Genomic DNA, 25,947 nt, shown 5'->3' on the forward strand with positions numbered 1-25,947 from the left:
GGCCATGTTACTCAGCAATGTTTGATCATCCCTCCTTGTAGAGGATAAGTTACTGTCTTGGAGTTCAAACTTATGGATCATATTATGGACATTTTAAGACATTTGTGCAGCACTTGCAATGATGCAACACAACAGATCATTGTGAAGAAGAGGGAGCTGATGGGAAGAGCAGCTTTTTATATACCAGATGATCGACCCGTTCCAACAGTCGATAGCACAGCATGAGCTCATAATGACTGGCCAACCACAGGGAGAGTTTGCTGTGAAATGGGCAGGCTATTCGACAATTTGAACCAGCATTTATTTTTAACATGTAACACTTTTAGATAAGGCAGGCAGAAAAGGCCCTTTAAAATCAGCAAGGGGGAAGAAAGCTGTGCAACTTCAATTGAAGTTGATGAAATCCTGTGGTGGAGAGCAGATAGAGGTTTTTTTCTGAACTTTGACTGTGTTGATAAACACCTGAGGGAGGCCTATCTGACATTCTACCTGAAACTGGATAAACCCAGAGCTGACAGAACTACAAGCCACCACTCCACTGAAGGTCAATATCCTCGTGTCTGCGCGTGAGTGTGTGTGTGTATGTGTGTGTGTGTGTGTGTGTGTGTGTGTGTGTGTGTGTGTGTGTGTGTGTGTGTGTGTGTTTGTGTTTGTGTGTGTGCCCGTGCGCCCGTGCTTGTTTTTATACTTGTCTGTGTGCAGCACGTAGTGACGAAAAGGGCCAGCGATGTAGACAGTGGGGAGGAAAGGAGGTGTAACTGGTTAACCTGATTAAATGCAATGATCCACATGCAGTGGTTTTAAACCAAGAAATCAGCTACTTTTGGTAGATACTGTCTTAACCAAGTTATCATATTATATTTCTGATTTAATCACATGGTCTAAAATAATTAAATAGATAAAAAGTTTGAAATGTGTCAGTTTCCAAGACAATTAATCAGAGTCAGTTTTATTTTCTAAGGAGTATTAAAACACATTCTCATCATAGAGAAGCTGGAAAAATATCTACAATTTTGCATTTTTTTTTTTTATAATAATCAACTAATTATTAAAATAAGAGTATACACAAAATCACACCATATGGAAGCTTAGGTCACACCCCACATTACATTAGCCTTGCGTCCCAGGACTAACAGTGGTGTTAGCATTTGGACAGAGGTTTATAACACATCTTCTTCTCGGGTCTTTTCAGGCATGTTTGTATACCTGTGTGTTATGTAATAAAGATGTTCTGGACTGTTAAATTCACCTTGGCAAAGTTGGGTGAAATGCAGGTGTTACACTCCACTTTGCACCACATACTTTAATTCAAAACAAAATCAGCTGAGTACATTGATGTTTAAACTACACATAGTGGTAACATAATGATGTAGGATTATTTAGTTATGAGGTGTCACTCTCTTTTCCAGAACCGTCTATATAACTCTATGCTACCTTCATTGATCTGTGCGCCCGACTGTGTTGCACAATGTCCAAACAAACATGTGGCAGATAGAACTTGGCATAGACATGAAATACTCCCATATTCACCCAGCAGTATAAAACGGGTGAGGAGCAACACTGGGCACTCTTCGGGCTGAAGGAGGGGTTCGCTGTTACTAAGTGCTTAGTGCTGCAACTGAAACTGGGAAAAAGAGATGGCACCTGGCAAAAAGGTAAAACAAATCTCTTTATATTGATTTGATCTAGCCACAGTGTAGGCTTTAATATAATGCAGTTTAATTACTTATAGGTCATAGTTGTCCCATTTGTCATTGGACTATGGTGTTGTAAAGAAAGTGATGTCACTGCAGGTTTTATGTGGTTTCGGAAATAGCTAGACTAAAGCAGTAACAGCTAAAAACTGCTTTTTATCTTGACACCTGTGTACCTGGATCACAGTTTCCCTTGTGATCTCACATAAAGAAAATATTCGATTTCATTGCATGTATCACCAAGTTGAAATATTAGCTGCAAACTTCACCTTCATAAGTCTGACAGGTCTGTGTTACTTTGTCTACTCTAAACCAAATAGTCACGAAGTGTCAATTTTTTTGTGAATTTCTGGAACAATTTACGAATCTAACCAGACTTGATGGTGATGTGCTGCTCCTACAGGGTATCCTTGAGCGTCTGAATGGAGGGGACGTGGTGATTGGAGATGGAGGCTTTGTCTTTGCTCTTGAGAAGAGGGGGTATGTGAAGGCCGGGCCCTGGACTCCCGAGGCTACCGTCACACACCCTGAAGCTGGTAAGTCAGACAGACATCAGGAAGTGCACAAACATTAAAAAACATAGCTTTAATTTGAAAAATCTGCATGTTTCCTTTAGTGCGTCAGCTGCACAGGGAGTTCCTAAGAGCTGGGGCCAATGTCATGCAGACCTTCACTTTCTACGCCAGTGATGACAAACTGGAAAACAGGGGTCAGAGCTTAAAACTCACCGTAAGTACCCAACCATATCTACTGAAACACAACATAAACCAGATTCTGCAGGTCTTCGTTAAACCACTAACTTTCTTCTTCTTGCAGGGGGTACAAATCAACGAGGCTGCTTGTGACTTGGCAAGAGAAGTGGCCAATGAGGGCGATGCTCTGGTAGCAGGTGGAGTGTGTCAGACTCCATCCTACCTGAGCTGCAAGAGTGAGACGGAGGTGAAGGCCATCTTTAAGAAACAGCTGGAAGTTTTCCTGAAGAAGAATGTGGACTTCATGATTGCTGAGGTGAACTGTGAAGGCAAATTCACACAAATCTAACATATGATACGCTGCAAGAATTAACTCTCAATATTGACCATGTTGAGTCTTTTTTTTTTTGCAGTATTTTGAGCATGTGGAGGAGGCAGAGTGGGCCGTGCAGGTGTTGAAGGCCAGCGGAAAACCAGTTGCTGCCTCTATGTGCATCGGACCAGAGGGAGACATGCACGGCATCTCACCTGGAGAGTGTGCCGTCAGACTGGTGAAGGCTGGTATGGGATCAATCTGACCTACGTGATCTCAAGCCTTGTCTTTATTTCTTTCTTTCTTTCTTTCTGCATAGTAATGATTATACCCTTTCTGTTTTCAAGGTGCCCAAATTGTGGGAGTCAACTGCCACTTTGACCCCATGACCTGTGTGAAAGCTGTCAAGATGATGAAGGAGGGAGTGGAGAAGGCTGGGCTGAAGGCTCACTACATGGTGCAGCCCCTGGCTTTCCACACACCTGACTGTGGCTGTCAGGGATTCATTGACCTGCCAGAGTTCCCCTTTGGTAATTCGTTTCACATAAACAGTAAAAGAAAGGGTGACATGAGTGTCAAAAACAGCTTTTAACAACTGTCTCCCTCTTTTTTGTGTGTGTGCGCTCCCAGCCCTTGAGCCCAGGATCCTGACCCGCTGGGACATGCACAAGTACGCCAGAGAGGCCTACAAGACTGGCATCCGCTTCATTGGTGGCTGCTGTGGGTACGAGCCTTATCACATCAGGGCCATTGCAGAGGAGCTGGCAACTGAGAGAGGGATAAAGGCCCCTGGCTCAGAAAAACATGGAATGTGGGGTGCTGGTCTTGAGATGCACACCAAACCCTGGGTCAGAGCCAGGTAAAACCTCCAGAACATGCAAAAAGTCAAACAAACACAATGCTGCATAATTTCCTTCTGTATGTTACCTGTGTTTTTATCTTTCTAGGTCCACTCGTGCATACTGGGAGAATATCTCCCCTGCGTCAGGTCGTCCTAAGTGCCCATCCCTGTCCACACCAGAGGGCTGGGGTGTGACCAAAGGCCACGCTGATCTGATGCAGCACAAAGAGGCCACCAGCACCCAGGAAATGAAGCATGTGTTGGAGATGCAGAAGAAGGCCAAGACCTCTGCATGAGCGAAATAGAGCGTGAAAAGCAAAGACTGCCATCATCTTGACTGTCAACAATAGAAGGGGATGAGGGGCTGGATGTTTTCCCAGTTTGGTTCAGTAATAAAAGCACTTGTACCAGCGATGCTCCAGACGTGGAGCATTACTATGTAAACCCCAAACAATAAACCTCAGTTTGTTACTGAATTTTATGAGGACAAGTTGTCTATTTGTACAAGTTGCACTGCTGCGACAGTCACTAATAATTCAAGAAACTTTATTTCTGCCTTGGTTAATAAATGATTCAATCAGACAAAATCATTACACATGCACACATGCACTGATTTAGAATTAATTTGAGTGTCTTGTGAGTTTTAAAAGTTGCTGCCAGCTATCAGGTTTCACGTTATGAATATGTTCATTCAAGGTAAAAAAAAAAGTAACCCACAACCTAACAGGGAGACACAAACACACGAACAACCACAATTAATCAGGATCGAACCAGTAGCACACACTCACAATACTCTCATTCAGTGGGAGAGGGGAGGAAAGGGAGTAAACACCCCAGTTGTGTAACTCACTTCTTGCCAATCAGAGAGTCTCTTCCTCAGACCCCTCCCCAACTTCAGGCAGATTTATAGTGGCCCTCTGCTCGGCTCTAATGTTCCACACAGCTGCAGGATTATGGCACCAGGAAAGAAGGTATGTGTGGACTTTTGTGCAGGGATGGGTTATGCTTTAAGGACTGTGCTGCAGAATGTCCATGCAAGGGAATACCAAGCATTAAGATGCCGTGATTTCAAATCCAAACTCTTTCATCTCATTGGAAAATGTGTTGTTATTTAATAGCATTTTAAGACAAATTACAAACATTACTTACACTTATAGTTATACTAGCCATGCAACAATGTGTGGCTTCACTTTTACAGGTTTTCCGGTATTTCAGTCTGAAACTTCTACCTCCATCATAATGCATGGGAGACGAATAAAGTACTTTAAAAAGTACTTGTTTGTAGAAAAAATCACGTTTTAAATCGACGGCATGAAAATAATTTCAAATATTTTGTTTGTCAACCTTCAAATTAGAACATGTCTCATTGAGAAACATCTTTATTTGCTCTTGATAATATAAATCGACTTAAACAATTCAATTAAATTCATATTTGTAAAAAATGAAGAGAGTTTTCCAACAACGAAAGAGACTATTTAGGGAAATTAAGGATCAGATATTTTTAAAACTGCATCTCCATGTGGTGAAACATGAAGGATCTGGTGAGGGCTTACACCAGGTGGAGTTTTTCTCACACTCATCAAAGTCAGTGTCAATAAAAATCATCATAAATGTCCAGAGCTACAGCAGTGAATCCAAACTTATAACAGTCATTTCATAGGTTTTTACACTTGATGACTAAATTCAGGTGCAAATGCATTTTGTACACATGCAGTTCAAATAGTTAATAAATTATATAAATAGAGAGCATTAGATTTTCTGGTTAGATTGAGATGACTTTCATGGTTGCACAAAGTTGGATTTTTTTCACAACATTTTAAAGAGGTCAAAGCTAAAAGGTGCAGGTCTATCAGCCATGATTAGCCGTGCAGCTGTTCTCAGACATGTGCTTCCTCTTGATGATTCAGGGTCAAAGGGAAAGGGGGGGACGGGGCAATGGGTTTGGGAAACCACTGCATGTGGTGTGCACACAAATTTGTACTTATTTTTTTTCTTATGTTGCTCAGACCCAGTTACTATACTTCTCTGTAACTTTAAAAAAAAGTTAAAATATAGACTTTTCAACAGGCCAAAATAAAAATGCAACACATTTGTCTCTACAGCTGATGAAAGACAGACATGAATACAGACGGTGGGCCATAATGAAGTTCAGGGCGGGAGATATGCTGGTATCAGTTGGAGTCATATTGAGTTTAAATTCTAAGTTTACATTGGTGCATGATCACAGGGAGTGTTGGAGCGTCTGGACGCTGGAGAGGTGGTGATCGGTGATGGAGGCTTTGTATTTGCTCTGGAGAAGAGAGGATACGTGAAGGCTGGGCCATGGACACCTGAAGCTGCTGCAGAGTACCCTGAAGCAGGTGAGAACAAACTCTGTTTTGTTTTACAAACAAACCAAACCTGCAATTTTCCCTTTCCTTATGGGTCCCAGTTTAGATGGATATCCCAGGGTACTTGTTTTAAATTTGTGATCTATGTGTGTTTCAGTGCGTCAGCTGCACAGGGAGTTTCTGAGGGCCGGAGCCAACGTCATGCAGACCTTCACCTTCTACGCCAGTGATGACAAGCTGGAGAACAGGGGCAACAAGCTCACCTTCACTGTAAGTGTGAAAGAGCTTCATCATGCTTCCATAGAAGCAGAGCGTTTTGCAGATAGCTGCTAATCTGTACTGTAAAAGCTAAAATGACCACCTGTGCATGTCAAGTCAATGGTCTAGAAGTAATGCCTTTAAGTAAAATCTGTGAATAGATCATAATTTCATAATAACCCTTGGGATGGTTTAAGTGCATCAGTTTTTTCCCTTTATTTCATTATTGTTTGTCATCTCTCTGCAGGGTGCTCAGATCAACGAAGCCGCCTGTGACCTGGCCCGTGAGGTTGCCAATGAGGGCGATGCTCTGGTAGCAGGTGGAGTGTGTCAAACTCCATCCTACCTGAGCTGCAAGAGCGAGACAGAGGTGAAGGCCATCTTTAAGAAACAGCTGGATGTTTTCATCAAGAAGGACGTGGACTTCCTCATTGCTGAGGTGGAGATGCAAATACAACCCTTTATCGACATAGGCCACGGAATGTATGTTTTTTTTTAATGTGGATGTTTGATTTAATGCTTATGTCTGTGTCCTGTAGTACTTTGAGCACGTTGAAGAGGCTGTGTGGGCTGTGGAGGTGCTGAAGGAGACAGGGAAGCCTGTGGCCGCTTGTCTGTGTATTGGACCAGATGGAGACATGCACGGCATCTCCCCTGCAGAGTGTGCCGTCAAGCTGGTTAAGGCTGGTGGGTCCAGTATTATTTGAAATTTGTAAATTTTATACCTTAACAACAAAGAGAGACAACATTTTCTATGAAAGATGATCACTTGATAATAAACTGGGACTTCCATTGAAAAGCTAACATTTCAAGTAAGATTTACCCATAAATGTTTTTATATTGTCCTGGTATGACCTCTCTGTTACTAAGACAGCAAGGGTAAGATTTCCAACCAGTAAACATAACATATGATACATCTATGCTTACTCTACTTTGTCCCATAGTTATTCTGCTATGTCATCAAAATGTTGCCCATTAAAGGGGATCAGCCAAATTCAACTAACCAAACTGCAAACCACAGTTGGTCTTGTCTCTTTCACACGTGTTATTTCTTTGCTTATCTGGAACAGCCAGCTCACACCAGTGCATGCTCTCCCGTAGGTGCCCAGATTGTTGGAATCAACTGCCACTTTGACCCCATGACCTGCGTGAAAGCTGTCAAGATGATGAAGGAGGGAGTGGAGAAGGCTGGGCTGAAGGCTCACTACATGGTGCAGCCCCTGGCTTTCCACACACCTGACTGCAGCTGTCAGGGATTCATCGACCTGCCAGAGTTCCCCTTCGGTAATCATACTGTGTTTGATTTTAGTCATACCATTCTATAAAATTAAAACATATATTTTAAGGCAGTAGGGCCAATGTTTCCCAACTTCCCATCTTTAAGTGCTTCACAAAGGAACAGACAACGAGAAAATAAGAGCGAGTTGAATGAAGTCGATCGTTTTAAAATATAAGAGTAATATCGATAAAATGTTAGTAGTCAGTAAACAAAAACTGGTTAAAACCAACCTGATATTAAATTTGTATAAAATCAAATCTTAAGGTCTGGAGCCCAGGATCCTGACCCGCTGGGACATGCACCAGTACGCCAGAGAGGCCTTTAATTCCGGCATCCGCTTCATTGGTGGCTGCTGTGGGTTCGAGCCTTATCACATCCGGGCCATTGCAGAGGAGCTGGCACCTGAGAGAGGATACCTCCCCGCTGCATCAGAGAAGCACGGAAACTGGGGTGCTGGTCTGGAGATGCACACAAAGCCCTGGGTTAGAGCCAGGTCAGAAGCAACTTGAAATTTTCCACTAAATATCATAAATATGCACCAAAGGTTGCTCAAATGTGAAATATTGCAACATGGGCACTACTTTGTGATTGCTAACTGGGTTTTTTCTTGTCCTCTGTTTTGATAGAGCCCGCCGTGACTACTGGGAGAACCTGAAGACAGCCTCTGGCCGTCCCCTGTGCCCCTCCCTCTCTGTCCCTGATGGCTGGGGTGTCACGAAGGGCCACACTGATCTCATGCAGCAGAAAGAGGCCACCTCTCAGGACCAACTCAAGCAGCTGTTCGACAGATCAAAACCCCAATGAGTCAATCAGTCTTCTTCAGACTGAGCCAAATAACCGTGCCGTGCAGATACTGATGCTGCACATAAGTGTGTGTGCTGTCTGTTTACAAAGCTGCACCGAACAACTGTAATGTCAGGGGCCGATTCTTCACTTGAGACTGCAACTGTACTGTGCATATGTTGAAACTGTAGTTAATGTGAAGCCACAGCCCTGTTTCAATTGAAGAGTCAGCTTGTGCTAAGATTGGGACCTTTTTGCTCTTCATGGACCAGTTTGTTTAATCTAATAAAGATCTAATAAAATGTGAAATGGTCACTGAACTGTTGAGATGTGTGTTTTTGTATTCTATCTCTGCTTTATAAATTCCTGTATCTGTCGATAACTGATGATCACTGAGCCTTAAACACCCAAAAATGCATTATTAGAAAGACCTTCAGTGCACATCTAACATAATGTAGACTTAAGTGTCTCAAACAGGGCATCAGTCCATTTAATTGTTTAAGCCAAATTAGTGAGCTTTGCTACTCTTATGAATGTGACTTTCATGAATTACAGCTTATAGTATTTTAGATTTTGCACTTGTATCCAGCGGATGGCGCTGTTAAGATATGATGGCCAATATTCTTGACATTGGTTTCAAAGATCCTTGAAGAAAAAAAGAGGTCCCCCTAGGTACTAGTTTCTATAACAAACTACCACTCTGTCATCGGTTTCCTTTCCTACTTTCATGTGAATTTCTGACCATACATTACAGCATACAAGACTTTACATCCATCGTTTTCTTTCCTTTTCTTTCAATTAAATGTACACTACAGTGATGTTAGTGCACATTTCTATCAAGTGATTGACTTCATGAAGAACTGTAATAGTGGACTAAGTATTACAAAATGTAATACTAATACTAAAATAATACTAAAATAAATAATTTTAATTTGACATCTGTATCGGTTATATATTCCATCTATGCAGAGGTGTCAAGTAACAAAGTATAACTACTTTGTTACCTTACTTAAGTAGACATTTTGGGTATCTATACTTTACTGGAGTAATTATTTTTCAGCCGACATTTTACTTCTACTCCTTACATTTTCACGCAATTATCTTTACTTTCTACTCCTTCCATTTTAATAACAGCCTTGTTACTCTTATATCTTTTAGGGCTATTGATAACATGCCTGTGAAGTTTGGGTTTTTGCACCATTATAATACTTATGGGCAATTAGTATATCTTCCGCTCCATGAAACACGTTAATGCTCAGTAGCACACACATATGGTTCTTTGCATTGTACAAAAATGCGCTCATTTTCAAAGGGCATTAACGCGGCTGAAACAGGTGCAACCCATAGACTGTATAAAATAGGTGCAACCCAAATATTTCAACATGAACATATTAATATAACATTATAGTCATTCTGGCCTCTAGAAACGTGTTTTCTTTTGGGAGGTGGGGTATTGAATAGCCCCCTGTGGCGCAGCCTAAGCTTTTGTCCTTATAATGGGATTTTTTCCCCCTTACATTACTTTTACTTTTATACTTTAAGTAGTTTTGAAACCAGCAGGCTACTTTTACACTTTTACTTGAGTAAAATGCTTGAGTTGATGCTTCATCTTCTACAGAATTATTTTTAAACCCTAGTATCTTTACTTTTACTTGAGTAATGAATGTGAATACTTTTGACACCTTTGACTGTATGTCTCATATGGTATGTATTACGATTCTCAGTAGCCTACGTACTGCATGTCTGCAGTATCAGGAGATTCGTGCGTTTCCGTTTCTTTTAAGGGAATGACTTTTCTTAGGGTGAGTCATCTTTTCTAGATAAACGATCTCTGTTACAGCGCCGTCTCGGATTGGCCAATTCTTCACCACGTGACCAGGTTATCCGTTTTCCCTTTTTTCTAAGGTGAAGTGAAATAAGGATAGGGGGTATGATATCTGTCTTTACCTACCAAAGTAGTCTTTTATTGACATTTCCTATAATCATAAGGACAATGTTATTACTTCTTAATTGATAAATAAGCTAGAAAGGCGTTCGAAGCCTTCTTATGTCGAATTGTGTTGCTTTGAAGAGGATTAAGGTCTTTTGTTGGTCTATTTGTGTATGCCCTTTAAGACAGGAGTCCAACTTACACCCGGAGTGTGAAGGCTGAAGTATGGCCTGAGGATCTGACCTAGAAGGAGATTCACCGGGACGACACATCACTCGACTGCTTGCCATAACCACCAGAGAGGTAGAAGCTAAAGTAAGGTTTTCTCATACATTTTTTCATCTTATCAAGTCTTGTTTACCTAAGATTTGAAGAGGAATATTTCCTGTTTTTTTATTTAAAATTATCTGACATTTCTACCGTTCCTGTGTAAGTGATGAGACTCATCTCACCCACTGCACCATAACCGTTAACTGCATCCTCTGGACCACTGTGTGTTATGGTATAGATTTTACCTCGTCACGTATCAACAGCGCCACCTTGTGGTGTCTTTCAGCAGGTACACGCGCCTTTTTTATACCGGAAGTGAACGTGAGGTCGTCATGGGGAGCAAAGTCAGCTCCAAAATGGCAGCTCCAGCCGCTCGAGTTATCCAGGTAACGAAGCTCTTTAAATTGTAATGACTCTAGCTACCTAAATGTTTATCTCATAGTAATGTTGTAGAGGGAATAATGTCTTTTTATTTATTGTTTTGAACAGTGAGTGATTTATTTTAGTGTAGTTTTCCAGGGTGACAAAGCATTACAGTCACAGTTACCCTTGTTGATGTCCTTGTTTCACCGCAAATCACCCAGAAATGAATTGTATCCTGTTGAAACAGCAGCAGAAAAACAGTTTTACCAAGTGAATCAAAGTAAAACCTCAATCGATCCTTTAAGTGTTTTCATAAGACTGCTGTCACCGCTGCTAGCTAGTTTCAGACCGGCATGATAGTTTATTTAACTTTGTCCAAAGCTGGAATTTACCTAAAATAGTATTCCAGAAACACCCAGTTTACATTTATCATCCACTCAATATTCAGGCTTTTTATTCACGTTACTTCTGCTCAGTGATAATACAGAATGATAATGTGTCTGAGAGCAAACTGGATTGTTGATATGTAAGAGATCAGCCTAGGAAACGTGGATTATTTGTGTAACAATAGTTTATCTTTAATTAATTGATTAGGTAGTTGATGATTGTGACTTTATTAACATATTATGTAAAAAAGTGTAACCTGCTCCATAAGATACATACAAATTAAATTTGATTCAGACTTGATTCAAAGACGCATACAGTTGACTTAGCATTTCAAACACCAAACAAAATTGACCAGTGTGCAAAAGACTTTGTCAGTGTGATCTTTTTAAACCTGTATCTCAGGTTTGATGTATTTGTTTTCGTTGTAGGCTCATATGCGATCAAACCACAACATGCACCATGTGGTGTTACAGCACTGTAAGGCACTCACAACCACAGTAGTAATAAGAACAGATGAACCCCAAGGGACCCGCTACAAAAAGTTAAAAGTCTTGAATTATGTGAAAATATTTTAAAAACTACCTTCCAGCGGTACACATTGACTGACATTACTATGTAATAACCAAAAACAATAAAGGACAAACTTGCATGTAAATAGCTAACACTTTTCCAGCTCTGGTTTCTGTATTTATATATCACAAAGATTGTCATCTGTCTGTTGTTTTCTTACACTCTGTTTTTCTCTCTTTTCAGTAATAGTTTAGATACAAGTCACATTTGATATATTTTGTATCAGTCCCTTGTTATATGTTATTTTGATTATCAGTGATGTACGGCGGCCCTGAAGTGCAACTCACAACGGCAAATCAGAAAACACAACGTCAAAACAAAGAACCCAACGTCAAAACAGGAAACACAACGTCAAAACAGAAAACACAATGGCCAAACAGAAAACACAACGGCAAATCAGAAAACACAACGGCCAAACAGAAAACACAACGGCCAAACAGAAAACGACGTCAAAACAGAAAATACAACGGCAAAACAGAAACGACAACGGCAAATCAGAAAACACAAAGTCAAAACAGAAAACACAACGGCCAAACAGAAAACGACGTCAAAACAGAAAACACGTCAAAACAGAAAACAACAACGGCAAAACAGAAAAAACAACGACAAATCAGAAACAATAACGGAAAATTAGAAAGCACAACGACAAATCAGAAACGACAAATCAGAAACGACAAATCAGAAACGACAAAACAGAAACGACAACGACAAATCAGAAACGACAACGACAAGTCAGAAACGACAAAGACAAATCAGAAACGACAACCTCAAAACAGAAACGACAACGGCAAATCAGAAACAGAAACGACAAAATAGAAACACAACGGCAAATCAGAAACAAAAACGTCAAAACAGAAACGACAAATCAGAAACAATAATAGCAAAACAGAAAATACGTCAAATCAGAAACGATTTGCTGTTGAGGTTTGCACTTCAGGGCCACCGTAGTCATGTGTTTAACGGATATCACAAAAAAAGAAAGTGTTTTTAGCAATAAGTCATGAAATGTTTTTCCTTCTTGAATTTAGAGGTCAAATACCTCATAATACTCTGACTCAAAGTGTAAATTTGTATATCGTCGTTCGTTCAATGCTTTGAGAAAACAAACACACAAACAAGTCACTCTATCACCACAGTACTAACTTCAACAGAGAATACAGTCTGTCATAATATCTGCTTTGCCTTATAGCTCACTGGTGTTATAAATGGTGCACACAATCCCTCATTCACTCATCTGTGTGGTGTAATGTGTGTGTATGTGTGTGGTTTTTTTTTTCAGGCTATCAGGCCTCACGCTCCTCTCATCAAGTTCCCCAGAAGACAAGAACTCCCAAAGCCCAATGGTGAGTCTGCAGAGAGTCAATGATTGACAGGTAGTTGACATGATGACCTAAATAAAGGAAGCAGCCATTGTTTTATGGTGCATGAAGATGGATACATCATTTGAGGTTGAAATAATGGTGTGCAGTGTTACATTTTACTCTAAATATTGAGTTTGAATCCACACCCATAAATAAACAACTCTTTAGTTTTAGGGATTTAGGAATCTCCTGTATTTCTTCCTCAGTTGTGTACCTATATTGACGGTGTTTCCTCTCCTCTTCCAGCCCATGAGGCATTGAAAACATTATCACTAAACTTTGCACCACAAGCCTCCCCTCCAGCTGCAGCGCCCCCTCAGATATCCAGACCTCATGTACCTTTGACCCCGATCCCTGGCACGCCGGACACCCTGGCCTCTATTGAGCTCCTCACTGCAAGGTACCGCAGGAGAGCGCTGACAGTGGACGAAATGGAATACATCCAGGTGAGGGGTCAAACTGCTGACCAACTGTGTTTCAGGCTGAACCTAGAACATTTCACTGATGGGTCAACGTTTGAAAAGTAGGAGGAAGAGGGGGAGGGGGAGGGGTACAGTTCACTTGAACTTTTACTGTGGTATCAGAACATAACCTTTGTCCTTAGTTTAAGATAAAGCTGCATCATCATCTTCAGCCTTTAACCCATTATAGATTCTGACTTTACTACCTTAAAGCTGCAGGTATAGTTAGTGTCATGCTTCATTGTTCTCAACAACGACAAAGGGATGAAATCAATGGAAGGCAGAGTTTAGGTCTGCCCAGACTTGAAGGAATGCTAATGACAATAGTAGTGTGACAACTAGAGAAGTTTACTGCAACTTCAAACCCAATCATAAAAACATTTTACACCCATAGTTGCAGAAAACTGGACTTATAGAGTGCATGTGCAGTTTTTATGTTTTCCTTACAGCTGTATTTTCTATTCTCTCTCTTTTCTGCAGCGTGGTGGCCCCGAGTGACGTGACGCAACTCAATCACTGCAACCAAAGTCCTTATCTGTTGGAGATCAGTATGTGTCTTTAAACCTGTCCCACCGCACAAGAGAACCTAATGCCACATGAGACATAATATAGAATAAACTATTATATGAATCCTGATAAAATGTACATATGTTTATTTTTAGCTGTGTATATATTTTAGGTTTATTCTTTAGGGACATTTTCACTGTTTTATACACAACTGGCCACAACCTTCACCTCTATAGAGTCCCTGGCTTAACTTTTAAACATCACACTGTCCTTTATTTTTTGTATGTATTCAGTAATAGTGCTGTTGATGAGAGCGAACCATCCAGGTCCTTTGCCCCTGACTTGCGGCTCGGCCCCCGTTTGGGTGAAAGCAGTCTGTCCGGAATGACTGGCAGTAGAAGGAAAATCTAGGGCGATTTAAATAGCTGAAAATAAGAAAATTGGGAATTTTGAGAGCCTAAATCTAATGGCTAATCAGCCAAGTATGTAAATTATGACTGTTTGATTCTCCTCAAGCTCTTTTTTCTAAATTGAATTAATTTTCTATAATTTGTAGTTCTATAAACACAGCTGAAATGTAGGCTTAATTGTCAGCATAGCTTTTATAAAATTAAAAAGGGCAATATTAATGAGTATTTTCTAACATGAGGTTAGGGGAACTGGTTCCTTTAGATAACCCTAAAATAAAATGTAACCTGGAGGCTATCATTACACTTAACTTTTTATGCATCTTGACTGAAATTAAGTGCATTTCCCTCAATGGGTGATCACTATACATCTTATTATGGGACAAAGGAGCTCGGAGACAAAGACGAGAAGCTGTTAAGTTAATCAAACTCCTCTTTAGCTTTAACAATTTGCAGTTATGTTTTTCTTTGCTTACAGTCGTATACATGAGATGTGAATGAAGAATCCAGACAGGCGGTCTCCTTCTGTTAGATAGTGTCATACTCAACAGCAGTACCTAAGTTAACCACATTATCCTCTCTGCTCTGGGCCCCAAACCACAGGGGTTCTTTTTTATCATCCTTTGAGGGAAAATAATGTCATTTTTTGAATTATTTTGGAGTAAAACACTGTTTAATCGTGGTGCTACTCATATTTTCAGATCTACCGCCTGTACTTTTACATCACTTGTTTTCACTCAAATGGGCGCTTGTGAGTGGGAAGAGATGTTTGCCTTCTCTCAAGGAGACCCAAAACCAGCACATGGCTGGGATTCATTGAAGAGTTATTACTGTTTCACATCTTTCACTGGAATAAACTGGCCACACAGTGCTGAGGTTAGCTGGAGATCAACTCGAAGTCATGCTGAGTAAAGTATGTTGACGATTTCATGTGATCTGCTGGATTGAAATGATTAAAAGAATATTGTATAACAGTGGTGTTCCTATCATGCTTGATATAGACACAAAGGATACAAGGACAATGAGAAGACAGAAACCTTTTAGTTGTTTATTGTTGTTACCGCTGCTGGCATGCTCTATAAGGTAAACATTAACAACATTAAAGTTCCGACACAGTGCAGAATGACCGGCCAACATTAATGTGTAACTGGTTTTCTAACTATGAGATTTAGTAAGCTGTTAAGCTCTTGGATGAATATTGGCACGAGTAGTACAGACGTGACAGAAAGGCCAAAAGTGAATACACACTTCACCTGTCTGACTGGCAGATTGTCGTGGTAGCTTCTACCAGAGCTGACAAAAGCTCACACAGTGTTTCTGTTCTTCTCTTCATGAGGGAGAAGATCCACTCAGGTAAACACATATGAGAAAACAATTGTGCGTTTTTGTAAGTACATGTCTGCCGTTTGGCAAAAGATTTAACAACCTGCTTCTACACACATGAATGCTGTTACAGAGCAATTCATGGCTTTACAAAAATACCTCTGGATGTTCAAAACCCGATACCAAACACGAAAGTGCATTATATTCATATATTGATAGAAACACTTACAGCAACTAGGAACTGTCACAAATGAGCACGACACTAGAAGAAACACTGAGGTATGCACTGGGTTACTCTGATATTTCGAGGGCGCGTTTCAGTCATAACATAAACAGCGCCTTGACATTGAGGAGCATATATCACTTGTTGTGTATCAACATTTTTTTTGCAAACGCAAACTAAACATTGCACTTGAAATGTAGTAGAAGCATTCTGTGCCCCATACTAGAGGCAGAGGACACGTCAATTGCTCTGTTCATCCAACTCCTCAAATGCAGGTAAGAAATCAGCGATGGTGTCCACCACGTAGTCGGGCACCAGGCTGTGGTTGGTGGTCAGCTCACTGTTCCTGTACTCCTGGGCCTCCTCGAACTGAGACACTCCAGTGAGGGTGAGCATGGTGTCCAAGCCACAGTTGGACCCAAAAAGCATGTCGGTCTCGAGGCGGTCCCCGATCATCAGGCACTGCGCAGGGTCCACCCCCCTGAACTGACTGGAGATGCACTCGAACATGAAGCGACTGGGCTTGCCGATCACAGTGGCCTTCCTGCCTGAGGCCACCTCCAGGGCTGCAGTGAGGGACCCAGAGCCTGCAGAGGAAAAGATAAGAGCAAGGTTAGATTGAAGTGGATCCAAGGAGACATTTCTCCCCCATCCATCCAATACTCCCCTCTTGTTTATCTTAGACAGAATAAAATTAAACTTCCTAATGCAGTGCTGCTATTTTCTACAAAGGCACTGATTTCAATTTTCTTTCAGTGCAATCTTGCAGGTTCTTGAAACCTGATGAGGAAAAACTGGAGTCTCTACAGCAGGACAGGGAGTTAGACTTCTTGGGCTCCTGAGAAACATACTGACTTTTTAAAGTGCCTGGCATAATCCTGGTAATGCACTGCAAAAGATAAGGAAGTTCTGTCATTGAGCTGTTTTTTTAGGAGCACTTTGTCTTTATTGGACAATGACGACCTGGAAAAGCAGCCTGGACTTGAACTGAAATCAATACAATAAAAATGAGTGTCTTAAACCTCTTGAAGCCCTATTATCACCTTAAACCATCAATATATAAGGTAATGCGGCCTGTTAATAATTTGTACTAACACATGAGGTTAAATCATGTATAATAATAAACACATATACTGGCAAAAAGCTGTGGCCAGGTGGTATTTCAGCAAAGGGGTACCTATAAGTGCCTTTAGGTTTAGGCTTAAAGGCAGCTGCCCTGCGGAGACCCTCTGAATACAGAGTGAGACACCTGTTCAGTCAAGGGTAATCCACCACAGTGAACACAACCATGACTACTTGTATTTTGGACTTCATAAGATTTTTAGTATGTAGTTTTTAAGATGATCTTCACTCTTTAGTTTAGTCGTTGTTCATTATAATGATGGTAAAACTACTGTGATTACCTGATTTAGTGCTGCTGCAGAATACAATATAACGAGAATGTGTTTTAAGAGACAAAAGAATCAAACTAGGGAACAGCAGCTACTCCAAATTAAGGGTCTTGTATAGGGACTCCTGACTCTTTAGGTTATTAAGCTTGTGCCAAGTACTCTCATGCAAACATGGACATATACTTAAGTAGTGTTAAGCACCAATGACCTGAATTCCTAACATATTACCTGGCAGTATCCTTCCACCTGACAGAGGGTGCCAGGGGTCGTTGTCAGTAGCCAGGAAGAGACAGTCCGGATCCCTCAGGTAGCATGAGGCTTTAGCCAGTTTGAGAAAAGTCATTTTGTCATCATGTCCCACCAGCACCGCTTTCACGTCCGGGGCCAGGTCGCAGTTATAGATGGTTGCGTCCGGATCGTCCGCCTCCTCCACGCAGGGGATGCCCGCCCCCTGCAGCTCTCTGCGCAGTCCGTCGCAGCCGATGACAAACACCTGTCCGTGGACCTTGACGACGTCTCTCAGGTAGAGAGCCGAGCAGTACGAGGAGCTGAAGATCTGATCCAGCATCACGTCGGTGAAGCCCAGCCGGTAGAACTTGTGCACATAATTCTCTCGAGGCCTGGTGCAGTTGTTGGTGACGAACACTACGTTTTTTCCGTTTCGTATCAGTGAATTCACCACCTTCACGGCGCCGGTGATCGCCTTCTCTCCGTGCCATATGACCCCGTCGCAGTCGAAGAGAATGAAGTCCTTCGCCTCCAGCAGGCTTCTCAGCTGCGGACCTCGGATTTTCTGGCAGCCTTTGAAGCCAAAGGCGCCCGCCATCCCGGCGTTTTCCTCGGTTTCTTCCGTGTTTCACCTGCTAGTGGTTCCCCATGTTAGAAACTGGTGCATAACGTGAGGGAGACCGCGGGTTAATGATACGAAAACAAATCAATGTCAGGAAATCACATTGCAGAGACCTTGGTGCGGTTACATACACGTACAGCGCTCTACAAAAACATTGACGTTCTAGCCACGCCCACACTGCAAACATTGACCAATCATAGGACAGCACCTTGGCCAATCAGAATAGTGTGTGTCATCATTATTTTATGTGCTACATCCTCGAACATTTCACATTGCGCCCCCATGGAAGCTGATGGAGACTTTTATTTGAAAAAAAGTCATTCTATTTGAAAGAAAAGGGCTGACATAATTGTATCCTAAGCTATAGCAATAAATTATATATTTACTTTGCACTCAGTAGCTGCATCCTGCTAACCAATGCCCCTTCAGTAAATCCCCAGCTAGCAGGGAATGTTCTCACAACACTGTCTAACATTCCCTGTAAGTTTTGATTGTGTTTCAAGACAAGGTTTTGAGTGTAATATTTAAAGAACATCTTAAGGATGTTTGTCGATTGAAATAATGTTCCTTTTTGTTAACTATAAATGAAAGAAGAATATTTTGTCTTTAACATTCAGAGGATGTTTTGATAATATGCTTTAGGTAAGATTATTGAATGTTTTCTATAAAATGTTCCCCTAATGTTACTTAATAACAAAGAAGCAACATGTAAAAAATGTTTTAAGGATGCTTCTAATGCCTCAAATCACATTTTTTTTTTATTCAATAATATTCTGGTGATATTTAATTAGAACAAAGACAGAATGTTTTATCTTTAAAATTCAAAGGATGTTTTGATGACATTCTTTGGGTCACAGATTATTGAATGTTTTTAGAGTATGTTATCTGAGAACAAATTGAGATAAATAAAGAAAACTTCCCACTGAGAATGTTTCAAGAACATTAGGGCAAAATATTCGAGTACTGTTGTCACTTAACATTTTATTAATGTTTTTAGAGAAGGTTACTACAGAGCATTCTTTGAACACAAAGCAAACTTCCTGCTGAAAACATTACAGTGACATTCTCTGTAACATTAACAGAATGTTTTTAGAACAGGACATCGCTAGCTGGGTGCTACCTTCACAAAGGTAACAATTATAGGTTTGCCTAAAGGTGTGTGTATTTCTTTTGGCCACCATTTAAAAGTTGATGGGCATTAACCAATGCACCTGTAAACAGTTATTGATAAATTGAATATTATGATCTTCATGGAGTTGGGATTTATTGAAAGGCTGTCGTAATAAACTGCGTGAACAGCTTATATCTGACTCAATGTTGCGTGCCAAATCTTTATCAGCTGAGAACATGAGTTATTTCAAAAGCAAAATGTGAAAGAGTTAATCTAGTGGAACATAAGTGTATAGTTGCACTAACCATATACACTTAAACATTGGTTGTAATATACTAGACCAACATTGTCAAACGTCAATAACAGTATTGAATGAGTTCAACCATTTATTCCATTTATATTAATGAGTAGTATTAGATTCAGGCTTTACGTTGATTAGAAAGCTCTTATCTCCACAAGCCACCACTCTCCAAATTGAGTGTATTTCTCTGGTCACTAGATGGGGCTCTATCCCAAATAACAAAGGAAGTGAAACCCAAATTCCACAAAAAGAAAATGGTGACAAAGACAACATGTACAATGTTGCAACTGAAACATTTATTGAGTCATGAAAAATATGCTCTCATTTAAATTTGACGCCAGCAACATGTTTCAAAAAAGTTGGGACAGGGCAAACAAACACTGAAAAAGTTGTGTAAAGCTTATAAAGACACCTGGAGGAAGTCCTCCTGACTAATTGTGTTAATTTGCAACAGGTTAGTAACATCACTGGTTATAAAAAAAGGAAATCCAGATAGGCAGAGTCTCTCAAAAGTAGAAGATGGGAAGACATTCACTGTTCTACGAGAGACCATTTAAGGAAATAGTCCATCAATTCCAGAATAATGTTCCTAGTGCAAGTTAAAACTGCACAATGCGAACAACCGCATCCTCTGTTTTAAAGAGAAGAGGAACCATCCTGGCTTGAAATCAGTGCACTGTTCAGAATCCAGCATCCTCAATGGTATGAAGATGCATAAGTGCCTATTGCACGAGTACCTTGAACATCTTGGAAGGCACCATTAATGCTGAAAAATATTTACTGGTTTTGGAACAACATATGCTGCCATCCAAAAACATTTTGGCACATCATCACAAAAATATGATTAAGGAAACCCTGAACTGTTGAACACCTGATATCCTATATTGGACAAGAACCAAAACAATTAGATATTTCTGTTTCAATATTGGATATGTTGTCTTTGCACAATTACCCCGATTGCAGATTAGTAAGAACTTACTTTGGAGCCTGTCCAATAGTTTTTTCTCATTTCCCTGTTTATTTTTATTGTACTTGTTTAATATTTTAACCTTCAATCAGTGTAGAGGCCATTGCACTGACCCCTAAAAACTTGCAGTGCAAAGATACTCCTCCCACTCAGTAACTGTTACTCTGATTGGTTTTTATTTTGTCTTTCTGATTTTGCTTGAGTGTATTCTTCATTTGCTCCATTAATGTTAGCATTATTCCCCCGCCTTTTATTTCCACTGTCATGCTTAAGCCGCTTCGCCCTGCCTCTTTTGGATTGCGTGCGAGACAGAGGAAGACTCACTGGCACCTGCAACTGCCAGACAAACAGACAAATGAAATACAGGGAAGGAATGGACAGCTGAATGGATGGAGAACAAGGCATCCTAATTGGTCATTATTTTCTTGCTAATCTATATTTTCCTCCCTGCTAACCCCCAACACAGATGTGAGGAAGGGGAGGGTAGGGTAGGGGGTCCACCAAGGCCTGGTCTGCTATCAACAGTGGCTGGGGCGCTGACCGTGAACATTGCTGTGCGCTTTTGTGTCTTGTTTAGAAAGGGGAAGGAGACTCAGTGGAAACCAGCAGAGGAGGGAGTGGGGGTCAAAGTTGAGACTCGCAGGTGGTGCTGGTGGTTAATAGCTGAACAGCCAGTAGACCATAACGCTGCCCAAAACACACATTCACACACATGTACATACACTAACCTTAAAAATGGAACAGATAGAAGAGAATTCAGGTATATTCTTTGACTATCAACAAACTGTCTACACTAACACCAAAACCACACAAGCAAAGCAGCACTCAAAAACATTCTCAACATTCATTCATCTACACTAACATGGCTTGCTGCCATTTGGAAATATTCAACAACACAAAGGAACCGCTTAGTTGGAGAGTGCGTGTTTGCGTGCGTACTGTCTGACACCCCTGCTTGCTGCACAGCCAGGTCAAAGCAGCACAGAGGTGTCGGACAATGTGGCGCTGTGGTACAAATTAGACGTCTGGTAGACATGGTGGCGCTTGGCGGGTGGAGGGCAGGACACTTGGCATGAGGGGTACTCCACTTAAGTGAGACTGGAAATACAGAAAGTGAAACACAATAAGTACTTAACATAAAAAGCAAAGCAGAGCAACAGGGATGACGGCTTGTTTTTAAATTCTAATTCATGTATTCTAAAATGAAAATCAGTTTTATTTTAAGTTTGATTCTCAACTTATTTTTTGTAGTTTTACTTTTGAAGGCTAAAGGGAATATCATTTCAAAAAGCAACAAATTAAGTCAAATTTCTTCCACCAGAGGAATTAATACCCCGGAAAGGCCTAAAGGAGAACCCGTCAGCCTGTGATCATTCTTTTGTTTTATGTACTTAATGTTAATAGTTTGAATCATTGCATGCATCAGCAAGCATTGTTTATTTATTGACTATCTTCAGGATTATTAGAGTTTAATTTATTTTTCATCATATTAGTACCACAGAACTGAGTCATGGATCTGAGGTGAGGTGAGCTGAAGAGAGAATGTTTAGTGCTGCTTTTGTATCTTTTTGTGTTTATCCCTGCTATTCTTGTTCCTACACAACGTCCAAAAGAGAACTGCAGGTCCCAGAAGCCCCAGGAGGAGAAGAAGCAGCAAGTCCAGCAGGTATCTCTGGTACCATGGCTGCTCTAGTGACGTCGGCCTTAGATGTTTTCCACCTCCAGTGTACAGGATGTGCTCCACCCACTGGACCAATCGAAGGGCTGGAGGGACAGGATGTGATTTGTGTATCCTGCTCAGGGACACAGCTGAAGACTTGAACCTAGAAAAAGTTAAATGATATTGAAAAAGAATAAGACTATAGTCATACATCTCTGTGCTAAAGTGGCTCATCCAGCAACATACCTCTTGTCTTGTATTAGTGTCTGAATGGTGGAGCTCAGCAGCTCTCTAGTGACGTGTGTGGGGTGGATGCTGAGGCCAAGTCCCTTTGTTTCAGCCCTCACAACATTATCAAACTGGTCCCCAAACAGGGGGATTGCCAGCACTGGAACAGCATGGTACACTGCCTGGAGCAGGCTGTTCTGGCCACCATGGGTGATAAATAGAAGTGCTTTTTTGTGTCCTGGGGTAAACAGAACAATAGCAAAAAGCGTCAGTGCTGCGTAAAGAGGAGAGGGTGTTGTAGAGTAGCACAGACTGGTGAAATGAGGACAGCTGGTCTTAAAGGGCAAACATTTTAATAATGTGAATCAACCACTGCATAGAGCATTTTTATCAAGATGTGGGTGGAAATGGAAGTGTCATTTGATTAACAGGATACAGCAGAAAAACAGCATAGACTAAAGATCTATGATCACTCTCATTGTATTTGTATCTTACTTTGTTTATGCTTCCAATGAGACAAATACATGTATCTGATGCTAAAAGCAAGCACTCAGGTCTTCAGTATCCTCTGAATACTTAGCAGAGAATAGTGCTGCAGTGCAGCAGGGACACTGTCTCCTTCTGCTGCACTTTTCTATCCCTTAATCCTCAGTGTCTGAAAGGAATCTATTCTGAAATGACTTTCTTTTTGCTCTTCAATCAGAGAATCCAGAATGCCTGTTAAAAACAAGCCCCCTGACAGTCAGCCAAATATTGTATCAACATTTTCTATTTGCACCAAAGAGACACAGACTGATCCTACCCAAAAGGTCATTAAGAGGCAGCCAATCCACCAGCTTGAGGTTGGGAGGTATGTCCAACTGAGATGGCCATTGCTTTTGGTCATATCTGCAAGCAAAAATAATGCAGGTTCAGGAACTTCCAATCATGTTTTGTGAGTCTTTTTTTGACTCAAAAATCATATAACTTCCAAGTATACCTACATTTATGTGTACATAGAAATTTAATTTTGTGATAAAGACAGTTACAATTCTATTACTGATGAAAGAATCATGTCATACTTTCAAAGTTATATTTTCGGGGGCTTTTACACCTTTATTTAATAGAGGAGAGAATACTGGATAGTGTAGGAAACTGGGAGAGAGTGGGGGAATGACATGCGGGAAAGGGACCACAGGGTGGATTCGAACCCGGACCACCTGCTTTTTGCACAGCTTAACCATTAAGCTATGTCCGCACCCATGTCATGCTTTTACCTCCAGAGCACGCCCTGTGGAATCCTGGAGAAGCCAGCCACTAGCTCCTTGAGCAGAGGGTCAACAGAGGACCGAAGAAACCATTGATCCCAGAGTGACAACTATGAAACCTGCCTCTCCAAAACTGGAAATCCACAATGCAAGATCCTTAGAGACAAAAAAGGGATATAAGTAGATGGAAATATGTTGGGGGGAATTTGTTGTGTTTACTAGTGTATGATGTTTGTAAAAAAAAAAAAAAAAGAGGAGAGGAGAGGAGAGGGGTTCAGAGGAATGTGGGAGTAAGAGATTGAAACAGAGGGAAAGAATGATAATCAATTTGAAATTGGAAAGTTTCAAGTGTTTTCCAGATGTATGCAGACATGTAAGAGTAAGAAAAGACCTGTTCTAGTGGCTTTGCAGGTGTATTTAGCAAACCTCCCACCAGCACAGTGTAGGGCATGAGTGGCTGTGGGAACTCCAGGGAAAAGTCTGTGTTGAAGGCCCAGAGTTCAGCTCCTTGATGTAACTCCTCTAGTCCACTGGGGGGTGAGCCTGACTCAAGGTGGCGCTCAGCCACTTCTCTGAATTTCGACCATACACATTCCTGACCTTGGATACAACACAAGATCAAAAAACAGCATCATTGTATGTTTTATTGTATGCTGGAACCAGTCAGATGACTCTTTTATGATGCATCTTTGTGTTTACCTTCTTACCTACAGGTGCCAGGAGTGAATATAAGAGGTTCTTTGCTCGTCCCCAGAGGTTCATGTGGTCAGACAGCTGGGAGCCAAAGACCGGGATGTAGGAAACTGGACTTGGGAGAGCAATGGATAGGGGACCATTCAGAGTGCCAGGATAGAAAGCTATGTAGCTGACACCTGTAGCAGACAAAAAGTTCAGTGCTTGAAACTTTTGAGCTACTATTGATAATTCACAGAAGTTGAAATGATAAAAAGTTGAATAGCACTTTCAAATAAATGTACAATCTTATGAAACTATGTAAGTGGAAAGGTATTAATAAATAACATGTTACATTGATTATGTTAAGAGTAAAAGGTTGACAGTTGTTAATAAATAAACAGAGTGAGATAAACAGAAAAAGTACCAAGTTTGCGTGCCAGGATGAAGGAACATGGGTTAAAAGCATCAATGATGGCGGTGTCATAGAGTCCCCTCTGTAAGAAAGTTATCATCTCTTTGTCCTCTAAAAGCTTGTCACACTGATAGGATAGGTGGCCCATGAAGTTCAGAAAGTTATTAAAAGTATCCCTGGGGAAAGAAAAGCAGAAAGTGAGTAAGATAGAGGCAAGAAGAGCAAGAAAGGACAAGTTTAAGTCTGATTCGGCATCAGGTTTGAATAATCTCAAGGGCTTCCCAGCACTAATCAAAAACAGACCCAAGAATATGACAAGATGATGATCAATTTTATCAAAGGTTGAAATCAGGATAAGTTATTGTTATACCGTCCCAGGAAAAACTGTCTTTGTTGCTGCAGGAACCAGCCGTTGTATTCTTTGATGTATTCCTCTCCTAAGGACCAAGTGCTGGTCTGGTAACTGTCTGATCGGCCGACATATGAGAAACCTGAATGCAACGTTTATATTAGATTGACTAAAATTGAGCAAAGATAACAGAGAAAGTTTTTTTAAGCATCCTTCTGTATAAATATATAGGTGTGTTTTTGTATGTGGCTACTTTAGTTTCAGTTTACCTGTGATGACCGGGTTGCCAAGTTGCAAGAGCATACGGACCTCATGCCCATGCTGAAACAAGCTGTGAGATATTTCATCAAATAACAAATAGTGGCTCCCTCCTGGAGAAAAGACAAAATATTACTGATATTGTTTTGCCATCTCAACGTATGATGTTGCATCTTTCTTTTAACAACTTATTTCACCAGTCTTAAAAAGAGGTTCTTATGATTCCCATATTTCCAAACATGCATGTCTATTGCTGCTCTCTTACAGTAGAAACCTTTCACAATAACAGCTCTACTACTCACCAATTAGACAGATAGTCAGGATCTTGGCAGACTGAAGAAGTGGAAGAGCCAGAAGAGAAAACATCCAAAATACAATCCCCATGTTGTTTTTAGGGTACCACACGCTGACCTGCAGCCAAAGTGTTCTAAAAATAGCCCATCCAATTCAAATATAAGCTGTAATGAAAACCTTCCTGTGTGAGCCTGAGAGAGTTAGTCCTCTTC

At 40.9% G+C, this 25,947-nt stretch overlaps 5 protein-coding genes across 7 annotated transcripts; 3 read left to right on the forward strand and 2 right to left on the reverse strand.

Moving 5' to 3' along the window:
- Positions 1-1,537: 1,537 nt before the first annotated feature.
- LOC117819039 (betaine--homocysteine S-methyltransferase 1-like) lies at positions 1,538-4,016 on the forward strand. Its single transcript, XM_034692240.1, has 8 exons — positions 1,538-1,655; positions 2,098-2,230; positions 2,311-2,423; positions 2,511-2,702; positions 2,800-2,947; positions 3,047-3,229; positions 3,330-3,558; positions 3,647-4,016. The coding sequence occupies exons 1-8, from the start codon at positions 1,638-1,640 to the stop codon at positions 3,834-3,836; spliced, it is 1,206 nt and encodes a 401-aa protein (XP_034548131.1). The 5' UTR covers positions 1,538-1,637; the 3' UTR covers positions 3,837-4,016.
- Positions 4,017-4,391: 375 nt separating this feature from the next.
- LOC117818923 (betaine--homocysteine S-methyltransferase 1-like) lies at positions 4,392-8,510 on the forward strand. The gene is made up of 8 exons (XM_034692061.1): positions 4,392-4,511; positions 5,768-5,900; positions 6,028-6,140; positions 6,376-6,567; positions 6,668-6,815; positions 7,230-7,412; positions 7,672-7,900; positions 8,034-8,510. The coding sequence occupies exons 1-8, from the start codon at positions 4,494-4,496 to the stop codon at positions 8,209-8,211; spliced, it is 1,194 nt and encodes a 397-aa protein (XP_034547952.1). The 5' UTR covers positions 4,392-4,493; the 3' UTR covers positions 8,212-8,510.
- Positions 8,511-10,017: 1,507 nt separating this feature from the next.
- On the forward strand, positions 10,018-15,420 carry mrps36 (mitochondrial ribosomal protein S36). Of its 3 annotated transcripts, none has more exons than XM_034691370.1 (6): positions 10,018-10,118; positions 10,306-10,435; positions 10,677-10,776; positions 12,990-13,053; positions 13,318-13,517; positions 14,013-15,420. In XM_034691370.1, exons 3-6 carry the CDS (start codon positions 10,723-10,725, stop codon positions 14,028-14,030), a joined length of 336 nt encoding a protein of 111 aa, XP_034547261.1. In that variant the 5' UTR covers positions 10,018-10,118; positions 10,306-10,435; positions 10,677-10,722; the 3' UTR covers positions 14,031-15,420. The 3 variants fall into 3 exon arrangements, with proteins under 3 accessions (XP_034547261.1, XP_034547263.1, XP_034547262.1); XM_034691372.1 differs by having other exon boundaries at positions 10,306-10,423; XM_034691371.1 differs by having other exon boundaries at positions 10,039-10,118; positions 10,310-10,435.
- A 60-nt stretch (positions 15,421-15,480) lies between these two features.
- pdxp (pyridoxal (pyridoxine, vitamin B6) phosphatase) lies at positions 15,481-18,431 on the reverse strand. The gene is made up of 2 exons (XM_034691369.1): positions 17,612-18,431; positions 15,481-16,579 (listed from the first exon to the last, which is right to left on the reverse strand). Exons 1-2 carry the CDS (start codon positions 18,207-18,209, stop codon positions 16,233-16,235), a joined length of 945 nt encoding a protein of 314 aa, XP_034547260.1. The 5' UTR covers positions 18,210-18,431; the 3' UTR covers positions 15,481-16,232.
- A 1,526-nt stretch (positions 18,432-19,957) lies between these two features.
- On the reverse strand, positions 19,958-25,492 carry LOC117819222 (UDP-glucuronosyltransferase 3A1-like). The gene is given in 10 exon segments (XM_034692479.1): positions 19,958-22,435; positions 22,519-22,738; positions 23,303-23,388; positions 23,757-23,824; positions 23,826-23,903; positions 24,139-24,347; positions 24,455-24,619; positions 24,847-25,010; positions 25,205-25,325; positions 25,453-25,492. Coding segments are annotated over 10 exon segments (1,422 nt in total). The 5' UTR covers positions 25,487-25,492; the 3' UTR covers positions 19,958-22,158.
- Positions 25,493-25,947: the final 455 nt, after the last annotated feature.

Source organism: Notolabrus celidotus, chromosome 9 (genome assembly GCF_009762535.1).
Source record: "Notolabrus celidotus isolate fNotCel1 chromosome 9, fNotCel1.pri, whole genome shotgun sequence".
Lineage (NCBI taxonomy): Eukaryota > Metazoa > Chordata > Actinopteri > Labriformes > Labridae > Notolabrus > Notolabrus celidotus.